The 27,278-nt window shown below is 39.5% G+C and overlaps 2 protein-coding genes across 3 annotated transcripts in view; one reads left to right on the top strand and one right to left on the bottom strand.

Annotated features, from left to right (window-relative positions):
• The window catches only part of ABTB2 (ankyrin repeat and BTB domain containing 2), a 146,615-nt gene extending 141,675 nt beyond the window's left edge, over nucleotides 1-4,940 (top strand). For both annotated transcript variants that reach the window (XM_087921331.1, XM_087921330.1), the window contains exons 16-17: nucleotides 1,175-1,288; nucleotides 2,423-4,940. In XM_087921331.1, the coding sequence (XP_087777457.1) occupies nucleotides 1,175-1,288; nucleotides 2,423-2,620 (312 nt within the window). In that variant the 3' untranslated portion in view covers nucleotides 2,621-4,940. The remainder of the gene's footprint in view (nucleotides 1-1,174; nucleotides 1,289-2,422) is intronic.
• Nucleotides 4,941-12,659: 7,719 nt separating this feature from the next.
• The window catches only part of NAT10 (N-acetyltransferase 10), a 31,805-nt gene continuing 17,186 nt past the window's right edge, over nucleotides 12,660-27,278 (bottom strand). The window contains exons 14-29 of the mRNA XM_026706978.2: nucleotides 26,890-27,040; nucleotides 26,030-26,126; nucleotides 25,151-25,267; nucleotides 24,510-24,611; nucleotides 23,986-24,060; nucleotides 22,754-22,870; nucleotides 22,354-22,487; nucleotides 21,065-21,113; nucleotides 20,013-20,109; nucleotides 19,231-19,341; nucleotides 18,299-18,471; nucleotides 16,592-16,711; nucleotides 15,623-15,721; nucleotides 15,017-15,090; nucleotides 14,157-14,240; nucleotides 12,660-13,256 (exon numbers count right to left, since the gene is read on the bottom strand). Of these exons, the coding sequence (XP_026562763.1) occupies nucleotides 13,166-13,256; nucleotides 14,157-14,240; nucleotides 15,017-15,090; nucleotides 15,623-15,721; nucleotides 16,592-16,711; nucleotides 18,299-18,471; nucleotides 19,231-19,341; nucleotides 20,013-20,109; nucleotides 21,065-21,113; nucleotides 22,354-22,487; nucleotides 22,754-22,870; nucleotides 23,986-24,060; nucleotides 24,510-24,611; nucleotides 25,151-25,267; nucleotides 26,030-26,126; nucleotides 26,890-27,040 (1,691 nt within the window). The 3' untranslated portion in view covers nucleotides 12,660-13,165. The remainder of the gene's footprint in view (nucleotides 13,257-14,156; nucleotides 14,241-15,016; nucleotides 15,091-15,622; nucleotides 15,722-16,591; nucleotides 16,712-18,298; nucleotides 18,472-19,230; nucleotides 19,342-20,012; nucleotides 20,110-21,064; nucleotides 21,114-22,353; nucleotides 22,488-22,753; nucleotides 22,871-23,985; nucleotides 24,061-24,509; nucleotides 24,612-25,150; nucleotides 25,268-26,029; nucleotides 26,127-26,889; nucleotides 27,041-27,278) is intronic.

Genomic DNA, 27,278 nt, shown 5'->3' with positions numbered 1-27,278 from the left:
GTTAAACTGCAGAGTTTCACATACATACAAAATGCAGCCATCACACCATTGCAATATCTTTGTAATATCTCTGGGGATTACTAGTTATAATGGGAACATTTTTATGCTTGTTGGAAGATTGGAATTGTTTTACACATAGTATTAAGAAGAAGATGGTTACGGCACCAGACTAGAAACCAGGAGATTGTGAGTTCTAGTCTTGCCTTAGGCATGAAAGCTATCTGGGTGACTTTGGGCCAGTTATTCTTTCTCAGCCCACCCAATGCACCTCACAGGATTGTTGTGGGGAAAAGGAATATTGTGTACATTTGCTTACATTGTTCATAAAAATAATAAATGCAGGAAATAAATAAATAACAATATTGGTGACCTTTCAAACTGGATGTTTTTAATAACTTATAGCATTGACTAGCCTTTGTTTGTCTTGAAAAATTAAGGACAATGAATTATAATAGAACTATGCAGACACTTACATGAAGGACCATGCAAAAATTATAGGGCTGCAATGGAAAGGTGAAAAAATAGCCCAAAAGGCAGCAGTGACAAACCACATCCACATACAAATGTGAGCATATCTAAGATTTCATGTTGATCTGAAAGAAGCTATATGTTATCATATAGAAAGCTTCCTATCCCAGCGACCTTGGACAGAGGCATTATTAGGGTATATTATTCCTCAACTAAGCATTCCAAATTTTCTGGAAAAAATGCAGTTTGGAGGTATTGCTTAATCCCTCATGATTACTAGTGTATCTCTTGTGACTCAGATGCCTTTAACCAATTTGAATTGATAAATCAGGACAAAAGCTATTGTGCAAAGGCAACTTTCAAAATAGTCCCCAAAATTTATAGGGCTGCAAGATTTCTCCTCCCTTGTATTCCTACATGAACATTGACATCCTTTTGAAAGGCCTCTTTCGAGTGAGATTACAATAAATAAGATAGTGAGCCTTATTCTGCATTTTCTTTGATTCCTGGTAAATACTTTTAGTTCTAAAAATTCATTATTTTTTAAATACACACATACTTTTCATTTTTAAGGTGTGTTACATTTTAAACATTTTGGGGGGGCATGTCACCCAAAGGACTTCAGCTCAGGGGTGACCTAGAATTATTGCATGTCAATGGAATGAGCAGAATGTTAAAATAATGCCTTCGCTTTCATCCTGGCCAGTTGCTGTCAGCTGCAAGTTTATTCCAGTTGGATGGCCTCCAGCGCTACTGTGAGATACTGTGTGCTCAGACAATCAATACTGAAAGCTGTGTTCACATCTATAAATATGCCAAGGTAAAGATGACATTTTCGTCAACTTCCATGTATAAGATGCCAAATCTTAGGAATTAGAAAAATGGCCTTAAACGCATCAGAAGCTGGAAACCAGGAAAGAGGTCTTACAGAAGGACAGCATTAGGAAAGATTCCCCCATCTATGTGGGGAAACCCAGTATTGCAAAATAAACAATTCCATGGGTGGCAGCTGAATATGAAGAACCCAGGCTTGGGAACCACTTCTCCCACTTGAATTTACTCAGTGGGGAGATTCAACTGGTGTAACAACCGGTTCGCACAGCATTTAAAAAAGCTCATTTTCAGCTCAAATACTTAACTTCTACTGCAGCCCCTGCGAATAAAACAGCTGAGACGTGGCAAACCTCTCTGCCACGTGAATCAGCTGTGCTCTAAAAAAACGAAATAAAGCACCGGAACTCACCGGAACTACCAGTTCACCTGAACTGGTCCAAACCGGTAGAATCCCACCCCTGGCTTTAATTCAATAATTCCTTTCCTTCGTAAGACCCATCTTACATGCCTCAAATTTGCTTGACTGTTAAAACTGGAACCTGCTCTTTATTCTGCCACATTAATTGCAGTGTCCCATAACCAAACAGGTGCAGGTAATCCTTGTTTAACAGCCCCAATTGGTTGGGCCGGCAACTCTGTTATCTGTTAAGCAAAGCAGTTGCTAAGTGAAGCCATGACTCTGTTTTATGAACTTCCTTCAGCTTTCCTTTGCCCTGTGAAGGTCATCAATTGTGAGAATTGGTTGTAAAGTTGCTTTTGTTACCTGTGAATAGTTGCTAAACAAGTACTGCCTATATTAGCCTGGCAGTTTCACTGACCAGTTGCTAATTCCCTTTTAAGGCTTCCTTTACTTTGGCTGAACAAGTAGCAGAGAAAAAAGAGGGTTTAAAGGGGAGGGGGATTTTAGCCACTTTAAAATATCCCTGTGGAATAGCCACAGAGAAAGAGGGTGGACACACATACACACACACACACACAATAGATGGTACTTTTTAACCACAGAATGAAAATGTTCTCAGGCATTTGCTATTAGGATGAAGCTGTCTTTGGAGGGAGGAGGGGGGATAATTGACAGCTGCCTAATATGTATTTTATCACAGCTTCCCTTTGTCTTTTATAGATCCATAATGCCCCAGAGCTGGCCTCTTTTTGCGAAGGCTTTTTTCTCAAGCATATGAATTCCCTGGTGCAGCAGGAATCGTTCAGGCAGCTCATCTATGGCAGGAACAGCAGGGTTCAGGGCCTGGATCCCCTCCAGGATTTGCAGTCCACTTTGGCCAGCAGACTTCATTCCGTTTATGTAACTTCAAGAGTGTAATTGCTAAGATCCTCAGCCCTGCTATGAAGGAAAGCACCTGCTCATTGAACTGCACTGAAATGGGATCTTGGCCCCATTGTGGTTGCTTCATCCAGCTTTTGGAGACAGTGCCTCTTCCACCACCTCAGCAAACTTATCCAAATGCAAGAAAAATAACTCTGCACGTGCCACAACAGTTTTACCTGAAAATGGATGAGCAGACTCTGAGGTGGGACGCTGCTATTCTGCTAGGTACACATCACAAAGGAGAACTCAGGGGGAAATTCACTTCTAAGTGTCCAAAAGATTGCTTAGAAGAATGCACAAACCATAGTTGGCATTTAGCTGGAGGGTGGACTGTTTAAAAAATGGCTATGAATGTAGAAATTCCAATTTCTCTCAACTTCGGCTACCCAAACTGTCTAATATTGGGCTACCTGATTCCACCAGAGTGCCATACTGTAAACATCTGGCTTTTGCTTTGTCCACTGAGACGTGCAGGTTCAGTAGGTGCTAAAGCTAAAACAGAAGCTAGTTTTGACGATACAATAATATGCTACGTAATAGATTCTAGGTTATTTTAGCCTCAATTTTTAACTAGCTCTGGCTGTCCATTTTTGTATTTAAAAAAACATAACCTGGTATCCCTAATATTTACAGCTACCCATGTCTGTGTGCGAATTATTATCGCTAAGACCATCACACTGTGGTATCTACGATACTGGTTGTTACAGATAGAATTTCTCTCATTTCTGCAATATAGTTGTATATAAAGGTTGGGGCTTGCTTTGTCAATGCTATATTATAGCAAAAATTGCCTGAAATGCCTGATCTGGTACTTATGATCTGGACCACCGTCCCCCCGGGAATTATGTGCATCACACACAGAAATACGACTAGCCAATTCCGACTAAAGGGATCTCTGTATAGAAAGATTGTATATTTGTGCAATCATTTTGGGGACTGGAAGTTGCAAGCAATAATCGAGCTCCATGCAGACTACACCTGCTGCCTGAATCGTATGATTTCGAATGAGAGCCACATTTAAATACTGCTACTGCACCATTTGCTGCATGTGACAGCATGCTGACTGACTAAACTGGATTTCAGCTAGTGTAGGTGAATCAGGCCTGGCTGGGTTCAAATTCCAATATTAAATCATTGTAAGTAATTGAACAAGGACTTTTGCACATGTCATCTCACCATTTGAGTCAGAAAGTCAGTATGACTGGGACAAATTATTTGCATTTCCCTCCACATACGCTTCAGTCTCCATTGAAATTTAAGGGTTGACCTGGGAAATATTTGAAATAGGAAGATGCTTCCCCTCTTTCCAATGCTCAGTGTTTTACTTCCATCTTTGAATGGACTAGAAAATAGTGACTTAGGATATCGTCTTAATAATTGTGTATTAACAAAGGGATTATGGTTACCAGTTGGGGAAATATGCATAAATCAAATATTTTTTGAAGGATAGATTGTCAAACTAATCAAGGGGGAAAGAAGTCAAGTCAAATGGGAAGGGCGCTAGGCATGTGCCACAAGAGTTTTTATGGTGTTCCAGGGAAGAGAATGGAAGAGAATGGAAATTGTGTAAATACATAGATGTTTCAGAAGCAAGAGAGGCTTTCCCCATAATCATCTATTTGGGAGTTTAATGTCCTCACCGTAAAAATCTTCATTTTTAACAGAGAGAAAAGTATTCATTACAGAATGAACCGCATTTACAAATATTACATTTGGTCTAAGGATATAAAGATTGAAGCAGTTCAACAATAACACAAGCCATAATTGTGACTGAGCCAGGGGGGTTGGGTAAACTAACTGAGGAAAAATTATTTTTCTTGCTCCTTTATCAGTTACAATCTGTGCCTAAAGAGTTCGGTACGTTTCCATAATGCATGTAAGTCACATGGTACAAAGGCAATACCTAAAATATTCATAAATGGATCAAGAAAGAAGTGAGATAGATGGAGAGGAATCAAAACATGAGAACTGTATGAATTACCTACACATTTCAACTCTTACTTACAGGATAGCCCTACATATTAAAAATGATAAGCTATAAATCTTTCATTTTTTTCAAATCTGGATCCGCAAAACAAACACAAGCTCCTCACATCCTCCAGATCACGGAAAAATGTAAGATTTGTCATGAAGTAGTTAGGAAATACCCTAAAGTTTGTCATTTTGGAAAATAATTTTCAAATAGCTGATTTAGCTACCTGTACAAAAATCTGTTGTATTGTGATAATGTCTGCTATATTGACTGTACATTAATGTTGTCATTTTATGTAAATGTCCCATATTTTATTAACATGACACTTGGTTAAACTTTTCAGATGGTGTAATGCTTAATAATTTAAAATGGTGTAACAAAATAAAATGGGCTATGTAAGTACGGTCTTCCCCCCCGCGCCCCCCCTCCCCAATTTCTATGCTTGTTGGATTACAAGGAATACAGGCAAAAATACTGCCTTTAAAAGAGGGCCAGTTTAGTGTAGTGGTTAAAGCAGAAGTCTCCAAACTTAGCAACTTTAAGATTCGTGGACTTCAACTCCCAGAATTCTCCAGCCAGCAGCATAGCTGGCTGGAGAATTCTGTGAGTTGAAGTCCACGAATCTTAAAGTTGCCAAGTTTGGGGACGCCTGGGTTAAAGCATCACTCTAGAAACCAGAGACTATGAGTTCTAGTCCTACCTTGAGTATGAAGCCAGCTGGGTGACCTTGGGCCAATCACTCCATCTCAGTCCTAGAAAGTAGGCAATGGCAAGCCACTTCGGGGGGGGGGACCCTGCCAAAAGACCCTGCTGTCCTGGCAATCTCCAGGAGTCAAGAACTCAGTGAAAGGCCTGCCTGCATATGCACGCATGCTTTTTAAAATGCTTTTGCGAAATTAGAAAATTTTCAGTCTCAGCGTTCTTCACTTGATGCTCTGAAATTGTGTATATTCCCAGCTCATGGTTTCAGTCCCAAATCCTGTTTTTTCTCTGTGCAGCATGTCTAATAATAAAATAGGAGCTCCTAAGCCCATAGAGGTTCCCCATTTCCATGGCAGCACTAAAGAATGTCTGAACACGTACTACTTTTTAAAGGTTTTCTGCCTCTGAAAACCTTAGTTGATCGTGGATCAAATTTTTCGTTTTGCTTTGGACGGTGGAGGTGATCACAGTCAGGAGAATCATCAGTGGTCAACTTTGCACTTGCACCAAATAGAGCTTAATTACAAAAACTATTAAGCACTGACAGGAATAACGGCCTTTCTATGCCAAGTCAAATAAGATTTCTTGGATGCAGAATACTTTTAAAGAGTGTTCAGTTGTAAAGGTTCAAACATATTTTAGTACTGCACTGAAATTGAGCCATGTAGAACCTCTATGGGCTGGGGGGGGGGGTGTCCTATTTTATTTTAGTCAAAAAGCCCCCAAAGCCTAAATTCATAAGTGGTCATTTCACTCTAGGCCTTTATAATGCAGTTACAGGACCACAAAAATGCATTTCTCCCACCCATGTAGCTTGACTGAGGGCTGCCAAGAAAGTTGCACCAGGGAAACAGCTGCTGCAGTTAAAAAATGCAGAGTTCAGACATGTGAATTACAAGTGGACACAAGCACATTGAGAAAATCTGTAGTTGGTATTTGTTGATTTATTTATTTGGGCAAACAACTCTCTCCGTTTTCTGAAATCCATGCTGATCTCTTGACAATAAGAAAATTGACCACAAAGACGACCTCTGTGACCAGGCACCCACCACTCTTTGGGTTCTAGCCATTGCCCATCCCTTTAACTGCCTTCTTAAAAAAAGGCAACAAAAAAGATTGCCACTAGCATCTGCTGAGAAGTCACTCCCCGACCAAGCTGAATGCACCACTTACCCTCCTGGGGCCTAGGCTGTTACTACAGTTGGCAGCACTGGATGAACTTCCACTGCTGTGCACATCCCCTAGGCAACCCTTTCCTCCAGATCCTTACAAGCCTAGGACTTGAAGTGTAGAAGTGTAAGCAAATATCTGGCTGCTAGTAGCATCAGGGGAGGATCTGCTTTGGGACCTATGGAAGGGAAAGAAGCTAATCTGGGCAGATCGGGCCTTGTTGCCATGAAAGAAGTTTCCTATTAAGCAACAAAAAAAAGGGCTTTACTATATCACACCCAACCAGTACAAGTTAACATGAAAGCTGCCAATGTGCATTTTTTTGGAACGTATAAAAAGCATAAAGTCTCTCATTTAGTGATTCCTAAATCAGGGGTCTCCATCCTTGGCAACGTTAAGCCTGGCGGACTTCAACTCCCAGAATTCCCCAGCCAGCAAAGGAATTCTGGAAGTTGAAGTCCACCAGGCTTAACGTTACCAAGGCTGGAGACCCCTGTCCTAAATGACCCAAGTGACTGTAGAGTAGTTCTCCTGGGCATGTCCAGAGAGGTACTAGGCTGGTGCAAAACAAACAAAACCATCTCTGCGGACCATATTAAAGACTAATGCACTGATTTGTGCTGATCTCGTTGGGTGAGAGCCAGTATCTTACTCATGTTCTATGGATTAAGGTAAAGGATAGTTAGGTGTGCATCAAACAATTGGGCAATTTAGCAGAAATTCCAGATATAAAGCTGGTATGAAAAGATCATTCTCCCCCAGTCTCCACTTCAAATACCTGAGCCTTGCATCAGAGAATGAAAGACTGAACAAATGATACCATATTTTCAGAAGTTTTACCAGATGCATGCCTCCAGCTGATGATCAGGCGCTCTCAACTATACAGCCTTCATCTTAAGGGCATCCAGTCTGTAGTTCACTCTTTCTAACAAAAGACCTTTCCCAGCCAGTAAGATAGGTGCTGTCAGCTGTCAGAACCATTCAAGTATTTCTGAAGCAGAGGCACAATCACACCTGACAACTAGGTCATACCATCTCCTTCCCCCTACAGGGAACCGTGGCAGCCCTACATAGCTTTGTCATCGTCCTCTAAATCAAAGCATGCTCAGACCCACAAGGGGAAGTGGCCACTTCATTCGTCTTTCCGTCAAAGATGCCCTGGATGCAGATAGTGGCCTCACCTGGGCACGCAATCTTTAATATTCAAAAGCGAACCTTTCTGAAGAAACGATCATTGCAGAAAGGGAAAATGCTATGGGACAACTCAGGTCTTGAAAGGCTTCTTAGCATGCAGATATAGGGAACCATTTAGGACAGGGTGGCCCAGCTGAGGGGAGGAGAAAGGGGGGAACTGGACCGGGTGACTGATGGGCTGGTGCACATGCATGCACATATACAACCCTTGCACAAGTGTCAGGCTGGCACACACAGAGATCAACTTGCAACGAGCAGTGGGGGCCCCGCTGGCCAGTTGCTCCAAGCTGCTCATGCAGCCTAATTCCAAAAAGGCCACAGCCCGGTACAGCCAGGGATTGGGGACTCCTGTTTTAGGACATCAGAGTTCCTTCTGCTGGCAGAGACTTGCCAAATAATTTGGAAGAAAGACAAGTTTCTTTTCAGGCAGATTTCAAATATTATGCATAAAAATTCTATGGATTTCTATTTTACAGCAGACACAATAAGGACATACAAAGACAATAGGGTGAACTCCTAATTAAGTGTGCTTGAAAATCAAGCAGCATTGCAAACCAAATGTATGTCAAAAGGGCACGTGTAGCGATGTCACAATACAACTTCGACCCTCATGTCTTTGCCACCTGACGTTGAATGCAATTATTGAACTCTCATGACTAAAAGAGAGCCATTAAATAGTCATTGCTCCACTGCTTATAGATTTATATCCATAATTTGGTAAAGGCATGTCGTAATAGATTACCCTTAGTTGACACTGATAAAACTGTTGGCTAAAACAAATGCAAAATTGTTTTTGCTTCTCCGCTTGCGCGACAGCGATCTCTATATTTTGCCAGAATTTTGTTCTCAAAGGGTTTTGTCCTACAGTCTTACGATACCTTTTCAAATGTTTTATTCCATTCTAGAGGAAGTATACCACAAAACCAAAGGATAAATGAGGGTCTAACTACAGACCAATTTTCTAGCACTTGAAGGAATACAAGCTGGTTTCCCAATTTAGCTAGAGCCACATATCAATTATGGTCAATTTTGAAAAGGTTATCTCTACTGTGTGCTCAGTTTTGAAATCCCTCATTCATGGGTTCCCCAGTGTTCCTTTTTTATTTCTAACGCACTGTCTTCCAACACTATTCTGAGATCAGTTAATGCCAGGTCATCTTGATAAGCCTTCTTGATGTCAAGACGACAGTCTCCTTGAATAATAATTTGTTTCATACACTATCTGTTCAAAAAGCAAAAAGGGATACAGAGCCAAAGAATAAAGAGCCAATTAAGCACATAGAGCTAATTAAGTTTGACTATAGACAATTTCTGCTGTATCAGGATTCTGAAAAGTGCTTTTAAAAAAAAAAAAACCACCAAAGTTTACACAATTCTTTTTTTCTTCTGTTCTTTGAAATGAGGTAATTTTCCCTTGCACAAAGGAAAGCTGATTAGTTGTTAAGAGTGTGTGCTTCAAGACTAGGCTTCTTTCTTAAAATGCTCATTTTAAGAAGCTTATTAGGTAGCAGTGAAAGAGCCAGTGTGTGGCAGAATAGGTCTTATGTGAAGACCATGGAAGTTCAAGTCCACCTGGAGCCATGGATACTCACTAGGTGACTTTGGGCCAGTCAATGTCTTAGTCCATCTAAGTCACAGAATTTCCCCATGTAAGTTATCTTAACCTGCTAGAGAAAAAAACAGGTTATAAATATTAAAAATAAGTAGATTAAGTGGTCATATCCAAGCTGAAAACTACAAGTTACCAACCCATTTCTACTCGTACCTTCTGTATTTCATTCTGTCACTCAAAGAAGAATTAGGGGTGACATGATAGCAGTATTCCAATATTTGAGGGGCTGCCACAAAGAAATTATTCTCCAAAGCACCTGAGGGCAGGTCAAGAAACAATGGATGGAAACTAATCAGAGAGAAGCAACCTGGAATTAAGGAGAAACTTCCTAACAGCAAGGACAATTAACCAGTGGGATAGCTTGCCTTCAGAAATCGTGGACGCTTGAGCAGGGGTTGGACTAGAAGACCTCCAAGGTCCCTTCCAATTCTATTCTATTCTTGTAGCAGTCATGCAACAGTATAGAATTAAACATGAGATGGCAGTGGTGGAAGCAGAAGACAACCCTAATCACTTGGAAATCTTACAAATACAGGTAGTCCTCAACTTTAGTGACTGAAATTACAACGGCACTCAAAAATGTGACTTGGGACCATTTATCAGACTTACAACCATTGCAGCATCCCCATGGTCATGTGAACAAAGTTCAGGCGCTTGGCAATGGGCTCATATTTATGACGGTTGCAGTGTCCCGGAGTCATGTGATCACCTTTTGTGACCTTCTGACAGGCAAAGTCAATGGAGAAGCCAGATTCACTTAATTATGTGATTAACAACTGGAGTGATTCACTTAACAACTGGGGCAAGAAAGGTCATAAAACTGGGCAAAAGTCACTTAACTGTCTCATTTAGTGACATAAGTTTGGGACTCAATTGTGGCCGTAAGCCGAGATTGACTTTAAACAATAATGATTACTAGCCGATAACTTGGCATTGCCGAGGTATTTATTTATCCCAATCCAGTATTAGACAAGAAAATCCTGTAGTCGGGACTCAGGCTGTTGTACTGTTTCTCATACAGCATCGCTGGTGTTTCTATTTCTCTCCTCAGGAGTTTCTTGTCTATGCTGGTGTTTCATTTTTGTAGTGTTGGCCAAACACCTGACATTTCCTTGGAGGCTTGAGAGAGAGAGAGAGCGCTTTGTGGAGTACTGTGAAGCCCTTACCATGGCAAGTCCACTGTGCTGTACAGTAGAAGCCATTTTAAGGCGCAACCCCCCCCCCCAAGGGGTGTCAGAGGTGTCTTACCCCCACAGTATTTGTTTCCAAAGGGTAAGTCATCTGTGTACCAAGTTTGGTTGAAATTGCTTGGTACACACACACACGTTTTTTTTATAAAAATAGAAGAACCAGATATAACTATTTTATACTAGCTGTTCTTAGAACTGCGTTTCATTATTTTACATTTCCCTCCTATTAAATCAATCTAACAGTGGACGTTTCTAACCTACCCTTTATATGCAAGATGTAACCCAGAGAGACACCTCCTACTGATCTAAACAGACAGGCAGTTACGCAGTCACTAAAATGAGAACATCTGTGGACGTCTGTCCTTATGCTCTGTCGAGGCTAATGGATGCATTTGGAAGCAATTTAAAACTCTTGCTACCTTGGACTCAAATTGCATTAAGGCAGCCTGAGTCACTCACTCCCAGCACAAGCTCCTTTACCTCCCGCTGCTGTTCCGCCACCACCACCGATTCGATCCGACAGACATGAATGAATGAAGCCCCTTACAAAAAAGGCTGCATTGGATCACTACGGCATCTATCGGTATCTGCGGTGACTGGCAGCTGCTCTGAAAATTTCACCCAGGCCTCTCTGCCCTACTTGCTTCCTGGCTGGAATACTTCCAGCCAGTAGGAATCTGAGCCGCATTCAAAGCTGCCTTCATTCCCTTTCACAACAAACTCACCAGGTGAGCCCTGACAAGACGGAGCCAAGATAAGCCAACAAGAAACAAGAACGAGCGATCAGCATGTTCCATAAAATCCTGGACTTTGCTCAAAGACAACTTTATTTTTAAATTGTTTTGAGTAAAATCTGCCAAACAGCCTGTGAGTTTTGGATGATATTTAGTACCAAAAAAAAAAAGAGGCAAGAAAGGAGAAATTTGGTCAGAGGACAGAACAGAGCATCAGGAAGAAGGTATGGCTGGCTCTGTGCAGAATGGGTGAAAAGTGCAACACTTTAACCCCTTTGTTGGCACTCCCAGGAACTCTGAAAGTACTCAATTCCTCCTCCATTCTCAAAATATTATCCTCTGCAACCCAGCAGGAAGAAAAAACTCCCTGTCAAGCTGCCTGGAGTTCCACAAGGAGCTGCAACACAATCTTTCAAGTCCCGCTCTGTGCTGGAGTCCCAGCATAGTTGGAACTCCAATTCAGGGTTGGGATTGGAACGCTTGAGGGCTGTCGTCATCCCTAATCTTTTGACAAATCAACTGTTCACTGTTGGCAAGGCAGACCTCAAACCCGAAATGATGAAGGCCACACAAAAGAAGCTCAATCCAAGCTAAAATAAGTTGCAAAGTAAGCTTTAAATGTGTAAGGGAATAAGGCAATGTTCTGATTGAGCTAGCTAACAAAAAGAGAGAGAAAGGGAGGGAGAGAGAGAGAGATAAGATGAATCTTATAAGTTCAGTAAGGAAGATCACATAGATTAAGTCGGTTTAATATATGACTGTAAAATATGATTGGGAAAGGAGGCTGCAAAAGAGGGAAGAACAACATCCATGGAGAAGAAACGGAGCCAGGGAAATCAAGTGTACCACTTAAATCACACACTATTAAATGTTCTCAATTTGAACTTTAGAAATCCCATCAAATGGCACTGAAATACAGTACCTTCCAGCCAATGTCCAGAGTCATAATGATGAAAAGACTATATACGGGAAGTTTACATAGCACCAGTGGTGGGATTCAATTTTTTTTTTACTACTGGTTCTGTGGGCGTGGCTTGGTGGGCATAAGGGGAAAGTTACTGTAAAATCTCCAGTCAGAGGTGGTATTTGCCGGTTCTCTGAACTACTCAAAATTTCTGCTACCAGTTCTCCAGAACTGGTCAGAACCTGCTGAATACCACCTCTGCATAGCACAACATTCTGAAGCAGCACTTGGGTTTATACACTTCTCTCTGCAACATGCAATGCGTGAAAAGTCGAGTCTCAGGCAATCACCTAATCCTACTTGTTCTCTTACGGTGGAAGATCTGAGCCCTGATGTAATCACAAAGTCAATTTAACCGGCAAGACCCCATTCACCTGCCCACATCATAACCACTGGTGGAGTAAAAGAACTGACTTCAAACATTAAAACAGTAGGGAAAATCTCTCAGACCAGTAACATCAATAAACAACAATGAATGACAAGCATCTCAAGTACTTTCAGCAGTGTAACATGGAATGCATTTTAATCCCACCGTATTTTAAAATATCAGATTTTTTTTTTAAACAGCTTAACATTGAATGCCAGCTTTTCTTCAAATCTCCAATATGAACTCAAGGGAAGAACTGCATAGGCACACATGTGCCAAGAGAGAGGGAGAGAGAGAAAGAGAGAGGGAGGGAGAGGAAGAGAGAGAAACCACCAGATTTTATAAGGCAACATTGAAGTCATAATTCCTGGTAATAATCCAGTTTGCTGTTCTGCAGTCTCTTTTAATGGAACACAAATGCTGAGCTGGCAGCAATAAAAATATCTTCCCAATGGTGTTGCTTGAAGGCTGCTTTTATATTAAGCAACAACAATAATAAAAACTGATTGAGGCTTTTCCACTCCTGAGGTAAAAGTTTCCTCATAGTTTCAACTCATTTGCTTGGCAAACGGTATCAGGGTCTCACAAAACAGAAAGTCCAAGTCCATATGATGGAGGCTTTTCCTTCTTCTAATCATTTCTTCAACTTCAACTTTGGGTTTTTTTTCTTAAATTTCTTCTCCTTTCTTGGTCCTGTGGTGACTTCTGCTTTTCTCTTCTTATCACTGAGGTAGAATACAATACACAGGTTATACGATCCATACACTGGGGCCAAAGTATCGCTGAAGCTAACTTTAAAAAACAGGTAAAGATGGTGGTATAAATGTCCAAGATTCGCAGTCTTAAAAAAAAACCTATGCCAAGAGCTTCTCTCTGCTGGTGAGATAATATCTGCATCTCTCCCAAGAGCCAAGAGCAGGTCAACAGTAAGACTATATTTCTAATTTCTTACTTTTCTAGAGTCAAAAAGAATACTACAGGTAGTCCATGATTTATGGCCACAACTGGCTCCAACACTGCTGTTGCTAAGCAATGCAGTATTAAGTGAATCACATCCAATTTTACAACCTTTTTCGCCACTGTCAATAAGTGAATCTGGCTTCCCATATTGAATATGCTTGTTGGAAGCCCCACAAGAAGAGGCTGTAAATTGTGATCCTATGACCCCAAGATGCTGCAACTGGCATAAATACATGCTGGTTGCCAAGTGCCCGAATTTATGTAATTGTGGGGATCCAACAACAGTTGTAAGTACAAGATTCAGTCATAAATCATGTTTTTCAACGCCGTCATAATTCCACACGGCTGTTAAACGAATAACCCTCAGTCAAGGACTACTTGTAGTAGATAAGAACCGTGGTGATGCAGTGGTTAGAATGCAGCACTGCAGGCTAATTCTGCTGATTGCCAGCTGTCAGCGGTTCAGCAGTTCGATTGTCCCTGGCTCAAGGTTGACTTAGCTTTCCATCCCTCAAGGTCTGTAAAATGAGGACCCAGATTGTTGGGGGCAATAGGCTGACTCTATAAACTGCTTAGAGAAGGCTGTAAAGCACTGTGAAGTGGTATGTAAGTCTAAGTGCTTTTGCTATAATAGGTCTCCGAGATGTGAGTGCCCCAACACTAACCTCTTCAGGCTGACCACAGATGCATCCTGTCCGGCTTTACTCAGCACTTCATTCCATTCTTCATCATCCCCTCGGATAATGTACCTACGTGAAAAGAAAAGCACTTTAAATATAAGGGCAACCTGGTCAGAAAATAGTAACCTCTGCTATACACTCACATCAGAATTCTGTGCAAGCATCATTCTCTGGCCCTCAAAAATCTGATTGACTCAGCTGAAGAAAAAAAAATGAAATTCCTAAGTGCAAAGTTGCACCTGCGCTTCAAAAGAGCGTGATTTATTCAGCTTGGGTTGAAATATTTCTGTCAGTAAAAACGAAATTGGCCCATCCATCCTATACCGTCCCCCAAATTAGGGAAAGGCAGTCAGACTCAACACATAATCATTATTAAAGGAAGGGGGAGCAGGTCAGGCATCAAAAGGGAAAGGAAAGAATGCATAAATCCAGGGTGTGCTCTTTGTCCCTTACAATTAGTACCCAAGGGACCTACTCCTTATGTTATAAAGCAAAAATATGCATCTGATTTGGCCAAAGCCAAAGCCACTTCAGAGAGATTCTCTGGCTCATTGAAGCCAAGCAAATATCTTTCAAAGCAAACCAAACTGAATTTTAACCTTCCTGAGGCCTCAGGAGAGGGCTGGTCTTTTGGCAGCCCATATAAAGGTAGGTTTTTTTCTTTCTCTTTTCTGAGAGAGCAAAAAATATGGAAGCATTCCTTGTTTCACTACAGAACCATTCACAGGGGGAATTCTAGCATCAATGCTTTGGCCAAATAGCTTAAATCATTTAATTTTCCTAGAGTTAGTTTGTTCATTTGTTACAGGGACAGGGGAAGGAGAAACAACAACAAAAAAAATTACTGTGAAAGATCCAGGTCTTTTAGCTTCCCAATCTCATTCTTATGTTTTTCTTGAAATTCTTTGGCTGCTTCTTCCTGCATCCGAAAATCCACATTATAAATAACAGGCACTGTACATGGTTATTTAAAATGAATACATATAGTACAACTCTCAAGCCAAGGACAAAAGCTAATCAATGATCTAAAGAGCCTGGTGTTTCTTAATGCATCTCACATGAGATAGTACACTTATTCGTTCTAAGTGGGAAGTGGAATTCCCAGGAAAATGAGGTTTTAAACACATGATAATATCATACATTTACACACTTGGTCAGCTGAACATGTATAAGTATTGCAGAAATTATCCCAGCTTTTGAAAGCAGAAGATAATGCATCTGTCTTCAGAAGTGACCCACTGGACACTTGTGAGAGGTCAAAAGTTAGATTTGAAGGCACCAGTTTTTGTTTGCTCAATTTCCAGTATTCATTGGCAAACGAATAAGTGAATGAATGAAATACACATTTGTATATCGTGATTCCATTAGATATAGCCCCAAAAATAACCAAAGGGGAGGGAACTGTAAATACTTAACACCAACAACTGAAAAGCTTATAAAAAGATAGTTACCAAATCTTCATTTAAAGATTTCAGGGTTGGTTCCATTACAACTTCTTTCATTACTGCCATTTGCTCTTCTACAGCCTTCTCCTGGACACTGTTGAACAACTAAGGAACAAAGAATGGTGGGACGGATCGCTTTTCCACCCAAAAATATTTCTATGAAGATACTGCTATTGCCAAAACATCATTCCTGTTTATTTCCTTTTTTAATTAAAAAATATTTTATTGAGCATATTTTCACAAATACAATAAAGCCAAACAGTCCACTTATCACAACATGAGCAAGTGTTCACTCAATCTGACGTCTCTCAAATTATGTAGAATAATCATTCCCACTTATTACATTAATATACAACACAAAGTTTTATCTAGTTATATATTACAAATGTACATCTGATTGCATGTGATACTGCTAATTTCCATCATACCTTCTTATTTGACTTTCTTTTGTTCATTTCATGTCTACCTTCCAACCAACTGTACCATGAATTCCAAATCTCACAGTACTCTGACTCCTCTTTTGTTTTTGAGTTCTATTGACAACCTGCCCATTTCTGCACATTCCAAAGTTTTCTTTATAATCATAAAGTTGGGGGGGCATATTTTCGCATTTCCAATTTTGGGCAAAGACAAGCCTTGCCGCTGTTAATATGTGGAATATAATATATAATGATATTTTTTTTTACTAATTTTTTATTTAAAATTCCTAATAAAATATCTCTGGTTTCAGTTCGATTTTAACTTTTGTAATTTCCTCTAGCCAATTTCTAATTTTTTGCCAATATTTTTTTTCCTATTTATTTCCTAATTTCCCTCCATTGAATTTCTAAGAATCACAACTGATATAAAAAGCACATTACATACTACAAAACACACTGAAGACATTTCCATACAAAGAATCTGTAATAGAAGCTTGGAGTATTGTGTTCCGGCATATGATTCATCCTGTTAAATGCTGCCCCCAAAGGGCATTACCTGAACAACTTTGCGGATAGTCCTATTGAAGAGGCCCATTAACTGGCTACTAGGCAGCCCTATCTCTTTCTCCAACTGGTCCATGGATTTATGCTGGAGACCAATTCCAAGAAGAAGAGCCTGACAAAAGAAAAGGTAACTTTGCTTTGATGCAGCAGAATGACAAGTTTCATCTTAGGTAAGCATGGTATGACATTAATATCTCACCTAGCCAATTTCTGTATTAGCAAAACTTATAGAGGTGAACATAACTCAATTGCAAAGGCCCATAACACACGTAATGCATACACAGCAGGTACAGTTTTCTCCACATCTCTGTCTTCCCCACAAGCCCTTTTGTTTAGTGTTCCATATTTTCTATTTCCTATTCATATCCACCCACGTCACTTCTTCGTTTTCTCCTTGCTCTGGTTTGAGCCTCAGAATTCATCTACTCAACCTTCTACTTCAAACACCAGACAAGCCATGCCTTGTGATAATCTGTTTCAATACTTAATAATAGCTAACAACTACAGTATTTACATTCTGTATCTTACATGTTTCTACCATTTTCGTCACAGCTATAGAGATTTCACTATTCCATGACACTACAAATATATATAAATAGATATATATAGATAGATAGATAGATGATGTCTCCACCTCATTGTACAGTTGAAGCCCCTGCAAAAAGAGCTCTACAAGGCCTGAGCAGAGGGCAATGTGGTGAAGGGACAACACCTGCCTTTTTAAGAATCTTTTCCTTAAAGATCTTTCCTTTTTAAGGTACTTTTCCTTAGTGCCTGTTGATTTTAAAGGCTGCACTGATGAGGGAAGAAGTAGAAAATGGCGGTTTGAAGGTGGATGCATTCTGGTGACAGAAGAAGCCTAGGCAAAAGAAACTGCTTCTGGGCTCCTCTATTCAAGATTGTAAAACTCTCCCTCCCCCTTTCACCAAGGCCTGGCCTTGAACCAGCTCACTTTTTAGAGGAGAACTGATCCATTCAGGGCAGGTGGAATGAAAGGGAGCTAGTTATTGTGAAGGACAAGCACTGCCTACACTTCCTCAGCTGAGGCTGGCAAGTCAATATTGTTCCTTGGGAAGAGAAAGAGTAAAAGGATATTAACTGCTACTGCTTGACATCTCATTTCCTGAGTTAATAGTTTGATTGACTTAAGTTTCAAAAGAAGCTGTTTTTGCTTTAAGCCTGGGTCCCCAAAGATCTGAAAGTAAGGTGTGAATAAATTTAATCAAACTCCCTACACCTTTGGTGTTTGCTTTTTTGGCTCCAGCAACTACTAGTAACGGTAATTATACCAAGTCTCTGCCTAGAAGAATCACTACTCACAATAATTTATTGTCCAAGTGAATTTGATCCATAGTTAAGCTCAGAAATTTCTCAGAGATTTAACTATTTGGTTTAGAGACCGGAACTATATAAAATCTGGAAGCGTTCATGATTCCAAATAATATCTGGTTGTACCTATAACTCCAAAGCTAATTAGACTTCATCTTAAGAAGCTGCTGACTATGAAACCATCCAAAATCTACCATTGGATTCCAGAGAATATTAAATGACATGTGTAATAAAGATTTGGGGCTTTTGACACGTTTTGGAAACATATCAAGGGCAAAAAGATGCTAGTGAAAAAAATTAAAGTTATCAATTGAAGGCCCATTGGAAGGTCATCAATTAATTCAACAGTAGCTAGATAAGTAGTACGTACAGCCTGAGTAGCAGAAAGAGACATATCTCCAAAGTTGTTGAGAAAGTACATTCTAGAAATAGTTGGGATCATGTCCATGATCAAGTGATAGTCCACCATGTTTCTTGAGTACATCTCTAGCCTCTTCAGGTCATAAGGGATGAAGACTGCTTCTAGTTCATTACGGCTGAGAGCTGAGCAAATTGGTGATAAAGAGAAGAAAAAGCAAAACAGTTATGCAAAAATAGAATCTGAGGTCATTTACCATCAGTAGCTCACTGTGTACACTAATTTTAATCAAGCTGCATCACTCTACATGCCTTTATCCCTGGCTCTTATACTCTCCAACCAGCCTCCTTTGGGTAGAAGTTAGGCATTTGCACCCCATTCGCAGAGCACAGCAGATTATTATGCCATCTAGAAAGCATGGGAGATAAAGTGAAACACATCTAAAGAACATTAACATGGACAAAGCTAATCTATATATCCTTTTTTATTTATTATGTGTTAGATTAGGGAGGGAGAACACAAGATAATGTATCATGCATGGAATTAAGGAGTAGAAAACCACTTAGTAGGTTACTTCTAATTTGGAACAGATTGCAAAGAGTTACTCTAACATGACATAAAAATACTAGTGTTTTATGCCTAAGGAGCATGAATTATTTTGAAAAATATTTGTATGCAATCAAATAGGCAAAATCAGTATTACTAAAGTGTATTGCCAAGTTTCATTCATTTTAAAAGAGAAGGATATAAGAGTGCACTTAAAATTGAAGAAGAAAGAAAAGGAAAAGTGGATCACAATTTTTAAAAAAGAGTAGGGCTTAAAAGTTCAGCCTATTAGAAACAGAATGAAAATTCTTCATTCAACAGCCACCTTTCTCCTGGATTTTGTTTCAGTTGTTTTATGAAGTACCCCCTGGCAGGAGCTTGCATATACTTATACTTACCAGGTTGGGATTGTTGTTTGACATTCCTGTTTTGTAATATATTCAAAGCTAATGATGGGGAGAAAATGCTGAACTGGTAAGACAAGAGAGATAAGAATCTCCTCCTGAAATCTGTAGAGCAACGAGAAAAAAACAAGGGACTATCATGTAACACAATATTTCTCAATCTAAGCTATTTTAACATCTGTAAGTTTCAACTCCAAGAATTCTGCAGCCAGCAGTGTTGAGAAACATGGATGAGGGATCCTTGGTACTCTCTGAGCTTGCCCATTTTCTTGTAGACATTTCATTTCCCAAACTAGGTACCATCCATCAGTGCATCAGGATTAGCCCTGATGATGTTATCTAGTTTGGGTATGAAAACATCTGCAAAAAAAAGACAAGCTCAGAGAGCACCAAGGATCCCCCAGGTCAACCCGGAGCTACAAATATTCTCCTTTGTTAGAAACATGGATGTAACAAAAAATAACTTGCAACTTTTGTTCACTGATCAATTGTGAAAACCGGGATTGTCAAAGTTAGTCAACAGCTTTCCCTGTTATACTGAAACTTTCAAAGTAGCACCACGGACATGGTGCCATTTTTTCCAAGCTTCCCCAAGCATGTAAGGCATGTAACTTTAAGACATGTGGACTTCAATTCCCAGAATTCCTCAGTCAGCAAAGCTTTGCTGAATGAGGAATTCCGGGAGTTGAAGTCCACAAGTCTTAAAGATGCTAAGGTTGGAGACCCCTGATGTAAGGGATTATTGAATCAATCACAAAATGTTTTAATTAACTCACCTTTCCAAAAAGCAGTGAGCCAGCTCTCCTCTGTGTTCTCTTCTTCTTCATTCAGCTTCTTCAGCATAATGCATGAGTGTTCCCCAGTCAGATCATTCTGGACACAAAGCCACCGGAGCTATTAGCACGCTATGTTTTCAACAAATAGCAACTATTTGTTTAAATTAAAGTATTTCTTTTTATCAACAGAAATAAAGTTAGCAGGAATAAGAGAATATTTCCTTGCCATGAGAACGGAGTCAGCACTGGCTTAAATTAACCAAACATTTTGATTAAATGAGCTAAATTAAGAGCCCACATTCTATAATTGAATATAAGGTTTGGAAGGAACCTCAGAAATCATTCCATCCAACTCCATATAGTGTCTCTGACAGATGACTACCCAACCTCTGCCTTATAATCCCCACCACTACTTAAAGCCCTAATGAAATAAATGAATCACCATTTCTAAAGTAGGAGATTTGTTCCAAAAAACTTCCCCTTGGCTATATCTCACCAGCCCGTAAATGGGTGGGTAAAAAAGAATTTAGAGTTCTTTGCCTAAGATTTATGGGGTTAAAGAATGATAAATAGCAAAATAAAGAACACTTGGATCAAATAACTAATAAATACACTGTATTTCTTTTCTTAAAATACCCTTGTAAAACCCTTGTAATTTGGCTTATAACACCATGAGAGCATGTTTCTGGTGGCTATGTCAGACTTTGAATCAGTACAAATGTGAGATTTTACTACTACTAAGCGTAAATAATGTTTAATAATAACTGTATTCTGAGATTCTGAACTATGAAATAAACAGGGGAGCTTTGGAGCATCTTGAATCTGATGGATCTATACACCCAGTAATCCTACCACTCAAGTGTATGATTATGTCCATGTTTGTTCCTCTTATTAGCTTTTATTCCACCCGTCTAGTAAAGAAAACTTACTCTGCCATTTTCTGACAAAGAAAAAAGGAATAATTTGCCAACAGAATTTCCCCTCCTCTCTTGATATTCAAGAAATAATCACAGAAGTCCTGTTATGGCCTTGGACTATGAAATAAAACTTACTGGAGTTTGTCTCAAATAGACCGGCACATATCCACCCCGTTTCCAAAATCTGGGAGGAAAAAAAAACAATTAAAATTAATCCATGAACAAGAGAAAGTTCGTTCGTCATTTTTCCAATTTAAATACTGGATTCTGTATTAGAAATAAATCCTCAAGCAATATGGTAAAATATAAACCAACTGGGGGACATGTATATCTAGCTTTAAAAACTTTAAAAATTTTCAACCAACACTTCATAATACTGTCTTTCTCAAGCAAGATGTTCACATAAATATTTTATTCTCTTTATTTCTCTTCTCTCAAGCAGAAATGCCATATGGGAAAGCTGCTCGTTAGGACAATGTCACCAAAATGGATGAGAAAAACTTTAAAATGTCTGTCGGCTGAAATAAAAAGATTGTTTTGATTGGAAAAAATTGAAAAAGTAGAATTATTGCAACAGAAAATCGATGCAATACTATGTTTCCAATAGAAACTGCAGAATAGAAAACACACACATTCCATAGAATCCATAAGCAGCAAGTATCCTAAAGAACAGTCAGTTCCCTTACTTCAGGGGTGTCAAACTCAAGGTCCATGGGCTGGATCCAGCCTGCAGGATGCTTAACCCTGGCCCGTGGGCTGGCCTGGAAATAGCAAAGGTCCGGCCAGCACCCCGTTTTGGCTGGCAGGGTGCTTCAGGAAGCAGTCCAGGCCTAAAATGGGGCACATGGGGGCCGTGAGAGACCCCCTTACACCCCGTTTTGGCCAACAGGGTGCTGCAGGACACCCAGGCCAAAAACGGGCACGTGGGGGCCAGGCATGAGGCCCTCCACACTCTGTTTAGGCCAGCAGGGTGCTGCAGGTGGCTGTCCAGACCAAAAGTGAGGCGTGTGGGGGCTGTGTAAGGTCCCCCCATGCCCCTTTTGATCAGCAGGGTGCTGCAAAAGGCTGTCTAGGCCAAAATGAGGTGCGTGGGAGCTGCATGAGCCCCCCACCCACTCCCTGCAGGGTGCTAGAGGCCATCCAGGCCAAAAACGGGTCACATAGGGGCCGCATGAGGTCCCCTGTGCCACATTTTGGCCAGCAGGGTGATGCAGGAGGAGTCTGTCCCATCTCCTCCACCCCCTCTCCCAGCCAGCCCATGGAGGAGAACTACAATACTGATCCAGCCCTCGGAGTAATCCTGTTTGACACCCCTGCCTTAGTTAGACCCATTGTTAAGATCATGTCTGGCAAAAATACATTAATACACAATAACTAAAATGAACCTTTCCCATTGTAATACACATTTACAGCAAAATGCTTACTTGAGAAGCCTTGGCGTCAAGCCGTAAGAGACACCAAGGTAGTCCAGATTCTCGGCTTGCCTCTCACTCAGCTTGAGAAGCAGAGGTGGCAAATCTTTCCGAGGCATCACAGCTTCTTCTAGTAAGCTGACAGCCTGAAACAATGGAGAACAGCTTAACAAAAGAGGAAGAAGAGACAAATAATAGTTTGTGGGGGTTATTGGTGATCTTTGAGCAACACCCAAGCTCAAAGAGCCATCAAGGACCCCACAGTTTCCACCCTGAGCTACTAATATTCTCTCTTATTGATAAATTATAGCTTGAAATTTGCTTATTCACTGCTGCTCGGATAGGCAATTAAAGAACTCCAATGAAGCTCTGTGCCAACTTGATACCAGCACCCATATAGAAGACTTCATACCTCACTGCTCACAGTAGCAATTTCTCTTGGCTTCTGAATAACCTTTTCTTCCAAACAAGGAAATTTGCCTTCATAATACATCTGGAGCAAACGCAAAGCTCGACTACCATAACCCATCTACCAAATTCAAGGAAGATTGAGAAGAAAGCGCATTAGAGGAAGGTGCTTAAAAGGCTCTGACTCTTAAGTGTTTTACTTTATCAGTTATTGCACAGGGTGGTTAATTGTTGTGATAGTATTTAAAACAGACTTTCATGAGTATGCGTGGTTATAGAAAGTAAGATGATCTTGACAGAGATCAAGGCAAGAGGGGCTAAAGCATTTTTAAAGCCCAGAACATCAAGATAATTTCAAAAGCAGCTCAGATTGATAACTCCCTAATTCACTGAATTATAAGAAGGAAAGGAAGAATAGTACAATCAGACTTGCAAACTGAAGGACCAAGTTAGGGACAAATTGTTGTGGAGAAAAACCTATGTGGTCACCAGAAGATGAAACTGAGTTGATGACACATACTCAATTAATCAGAATCCTTTAATAATTATCTTTTTTCTTTTCCTTCTTAAAATAAAACATTTTCAATCTTTGCAGTAATAAACAGTAGATTAATAAATCTGGGTCTCTCCAATGCCAGTTGAGAGCACCATAATAGCTGGTATAGTTCAGTTTTAAATGGTTACATTATATATATATATATTTAACAAAGAGAAAAGAAAACATATATCTCCAGACTAAACAGAACTAGATTTCCATTTCATGTTATGCAGTTAAATTGTTAGCATTTAAGTCAATTTATCTAACAATAGAGGAACCATGAAAAATAACCCTGTAAACAAATGCAGGCAGTCCACATGTATCCTGCTTTAAAACTGATTTATAAATATGATTAGACCATTATTATTTTGTCAAAAAAAGGCACATTTTATAATTCAATGGAGAATTTAGGCAAGGCCTAGCATCCAAAGGTACATTAACTGAAGATATAAACAGAATGGCAAATCATGCTCAAATTGGATAAAATAAAAAAGGAAACTAATATTAACTGATGGTATTCATAATGTAAAAAAGAAAAAGAAATCAATTAAGATTTAAGTTTGATCCTCAGCTCTAAGACTGTTTTAACAAATCTTGCAAATCAGTCATTTACATATACTTTGCAATTATTTTAACTGAAATAATGTTTCATCAATTATCACTAAGGTGTATTTTGGTCAAATTTAAAATAAATTTACCGCTTGATAATCAGGATGGACTGCAATGCGTACAATTCTTCCACCAGAAAGGCTCCCAAAATCAGGATCTTGGAACTACCAATAAAAAGGGAGGAAGTAATGAATAAATGATTTTTAATGGGAAAGTATTCAACATTAATAATTTCTTAACTGATTAGTCTTACAACCATATCAAGAAAAGAAAAAGAAATTATATGATCCAATTCCAGGACAACATAGATAAAAGAAAATACAGTGATAAGATATAGAAGTGGTAACATAGAGACAGCAATCTGATAAAATGCATCGCATTGTTCAGTGTATCGGGTTCTTAGTTCAACTTCCTTAATTATAAACTTAGCACTTCTGCTTACAACAGGGATCTGGCTGGGGAATTCTGGGAGTTGAAGTCCTCCAGGCTTAAAGTTGCCAAGGTTGGAGACCCCTGGCTTACAATATATACATTAGGAGGAACCAAGACAAGCTATGTGATATTTAATATGTTTTTAAAAAAACAATTTAGATTTAAGGACAATATCCATTACCTGCTCTGAGATGTTCCACGGAATGAGATCTCCTGAGGCTTTTTTCCCTCTAGACAGGCTGTTCATAATAGATTGTCGTGATATCTCACCCTCCAAACATACCTGCAGGAATAAAGGGAAGATAAGTTTCAGTTCTTCAGTGGTACATTATGTAGCATTTTTTTTAACCAAAATTGTGTATCAGGTATAGATTACTTAAAATAGTAACAGAAGTACCAGAAGGTATAGATTAATAAAAAGAGTACAGGAAGTGCTATAATTTTCTATTAGTAACTAGAAAGACTAATCCAATCTCCTGACCTACTCTGTTCCCTCAAAACAGAGGTAGAAATTGTTGGTAACAAGAGTTTTGATTCTGACATGTTTTACAATTCCAAAAGTATTAATGAAAGTCTACCTTAATTGAGAAATCACTAACATATATGCTTTGGTTTTAACTCTGAAACACTGAAGCTAAAACAGATTCCCAATTCTTTGCTCACACGATGGATAACATGACAAATTTCTTCCCTGGAACCAATTGAAGAAAAGATACAAATTCCCTAGAGAAAGATTCACAGTCTTTATTTATTGATTTCTCTAGTTCTGCTTCTTGTCTGATCAAATTAATTACTTCGGTTACTTGAAAACATCCTTCTTACCTGGACCACAGCAAGGACTTCAGGCAAGGAATTTTGAGTAGGTGGCACTGGTGGCAAAAGGCAAAAGAGATGATGGGCTGGAGCATCCGAAAGCATCTGGAGGTCATTAGGAGAATTCTGGAAGGTTGCAACCATGTTAGAGAATTAGATCTCGGTCATTCAAGCATGCTTCATTAATTCAGGGTATCGGTTATGATACTTTCTTTATTCAAAGTGATACTTTCTTTATTCAAAGCCCCATGACTTTGAATGAGACTTTCTTTATTCAAAGCCCCATGACTTTGAATGAGATTTTCTTTATTCAAAGCCCCATGACTTTGTAACACTCTATTATTCTCAATTCATTCCCATAAGCCGGAAGCCGACAAAAAAATCATGCTGTATGTTCCTGTATGACCCAATGTGGCCTCCATATTTAACATTATCTTTATTATGCATTCTTCTTTCAAATCTTAGCAAACTTTATTTCCTAGAATCATATACAGGTAGCTCTTAATGTATGACCACAGTTGGGATTAGAACTTCCGTTGCTACCTGATGCGGCCATCAGATGAGTCATGCTGTTGTTAAGCAAATCTGGCTTCTCTCATTTACTCTGCCTCTCAGAAGCTCCCTGGGAAGGTTGCAAATGGTGATCCCAGAATGCTACAACCATCATAAATACACACTCAAATTCTGATTATTTGGCTCTTGGGACACTGTGATAGTTGTTAAGTGCAAGGACTGGTGAAGGTATTAGGCTAGAAACCAGGGGACAGTTATTTCAGTCCAATCTTGGAGAGGAGGAGGAGGAGGAGGAGGGGGAGAAGAGGAGGAGGAAAGAGTGACCTCACCATTTTTCTTCTAAGTCCAAGCTGAAAATAACACATAATCACTAACCTTGTAGTGAGAAGCCACATACAGGGACATCAATCTCTGAAGAAAAGTTTCTGATGCTCTGTGATAACAGAACAGAGTGTCTCTGTTCACATAGTATCTGAGGGTCATCCTTGAGTTAAGTGACAAATTCCTTATTTGTCTTTGAAAGCTAGAAGGAAGCCAAAATTTTCTTCAATGATGACAGATTGCCATTGTCCAAACACATTTGCTAATGTCCAACACATTTCATAGGCAGTGAAAAGCAGAGGAAGTAAATAGCTATTGTTACCAATTGTGTTTCTAAGTCTGTGTAGATTTTTAAGATCTGCAAATATTGGTAGAAAGGTAGTAGGTACTATGAAGCTTGTTGCCCCAAAATGAATGAGCTAAGAGTGCATTTACTTTGCTGCATGGAAATGAGGGACTGGGTATGTCAGGAGAAGCATAAGAGTTGAATGCAATGGCAATGGGACATCGAAGTAGTGTAGGCGATAAAACAAAAGGCAGAATCAAGAATGAATAAGTGTTGAACAAATGAGCTAAATGCAAAAATGAAGGATCAAAACACAAAAAAAGGTCACATTTTTTTAAAAAGAAGTGAGGAGTTTAAAGAACAAAAGGTAACTAATGAATTCACATATGGAAGATGTGGAACCAAGAACAAAAATGTAGGAAGAGTTACGGTGAATGGTACTGTGAATAGTTATAGCTACCGCTTCTTTTATTTTTCTTACTTCGTGTTATTCAATTTCTTTCATTTACTACTTCTTGCTCCTTTTCTATCCTTTGCATAATGTTTTTCCTAAACGGGAACAGTGTGATGGGAATATAGATATGACCACAATAGCTGCACTTAAGTTTGAGAACTAGCACAAGGATACAAATCACAGGTTTCAGGCAATGGACAACCAGATATAATTCTCGTGATGTTGAGACAATCCAAGCATAGCAAATCGTTCAGCCACTTTTCCACTGGATCTCCAGGAGCATATCTAATGGATTCCTGAAGCGAGACTTCATGCAATGTACGGGCTGGGGAGAGATGATATACAAAAGGTCACATACACAAAGATCTAAACATCTCTTTTGTTGGGAAAAGAAAAAAAAGTGGTCAGAAAAACAAGATCTGTAGCTGGTGCAGGTAGTCCTCATCTTACAACAGTTCAAAGTTGCAGCAGCACTGAAAAAAGTGGCCATTTTCCACACTTACAATCATTATAGCATCCCCATGGTCACATGAATGAAATTTGGATGCTTGACAACTGACTCA

Source organism: Pseudonaja textilis, chromosome 1, assembly GCF_049901715.1.
Source record: "Pseudonaja textilis isolate UNSWEBS1 chromosome 1, rPseTex1.2, whole genome shotgun sequence".
In the NCBI taxonomy this organism is placed as follows: domain Eukaryota; kingdom Metazoa; phylum Chordata; class Lepidosauria; order Squamata; family Elapidae; genus Pseudonaja; species Pseudonaja textilis.
Note: the sequence above shows the minus strand (reverse complement) of the source record. Positions and strands in the feature narration are given on the sequence as shown.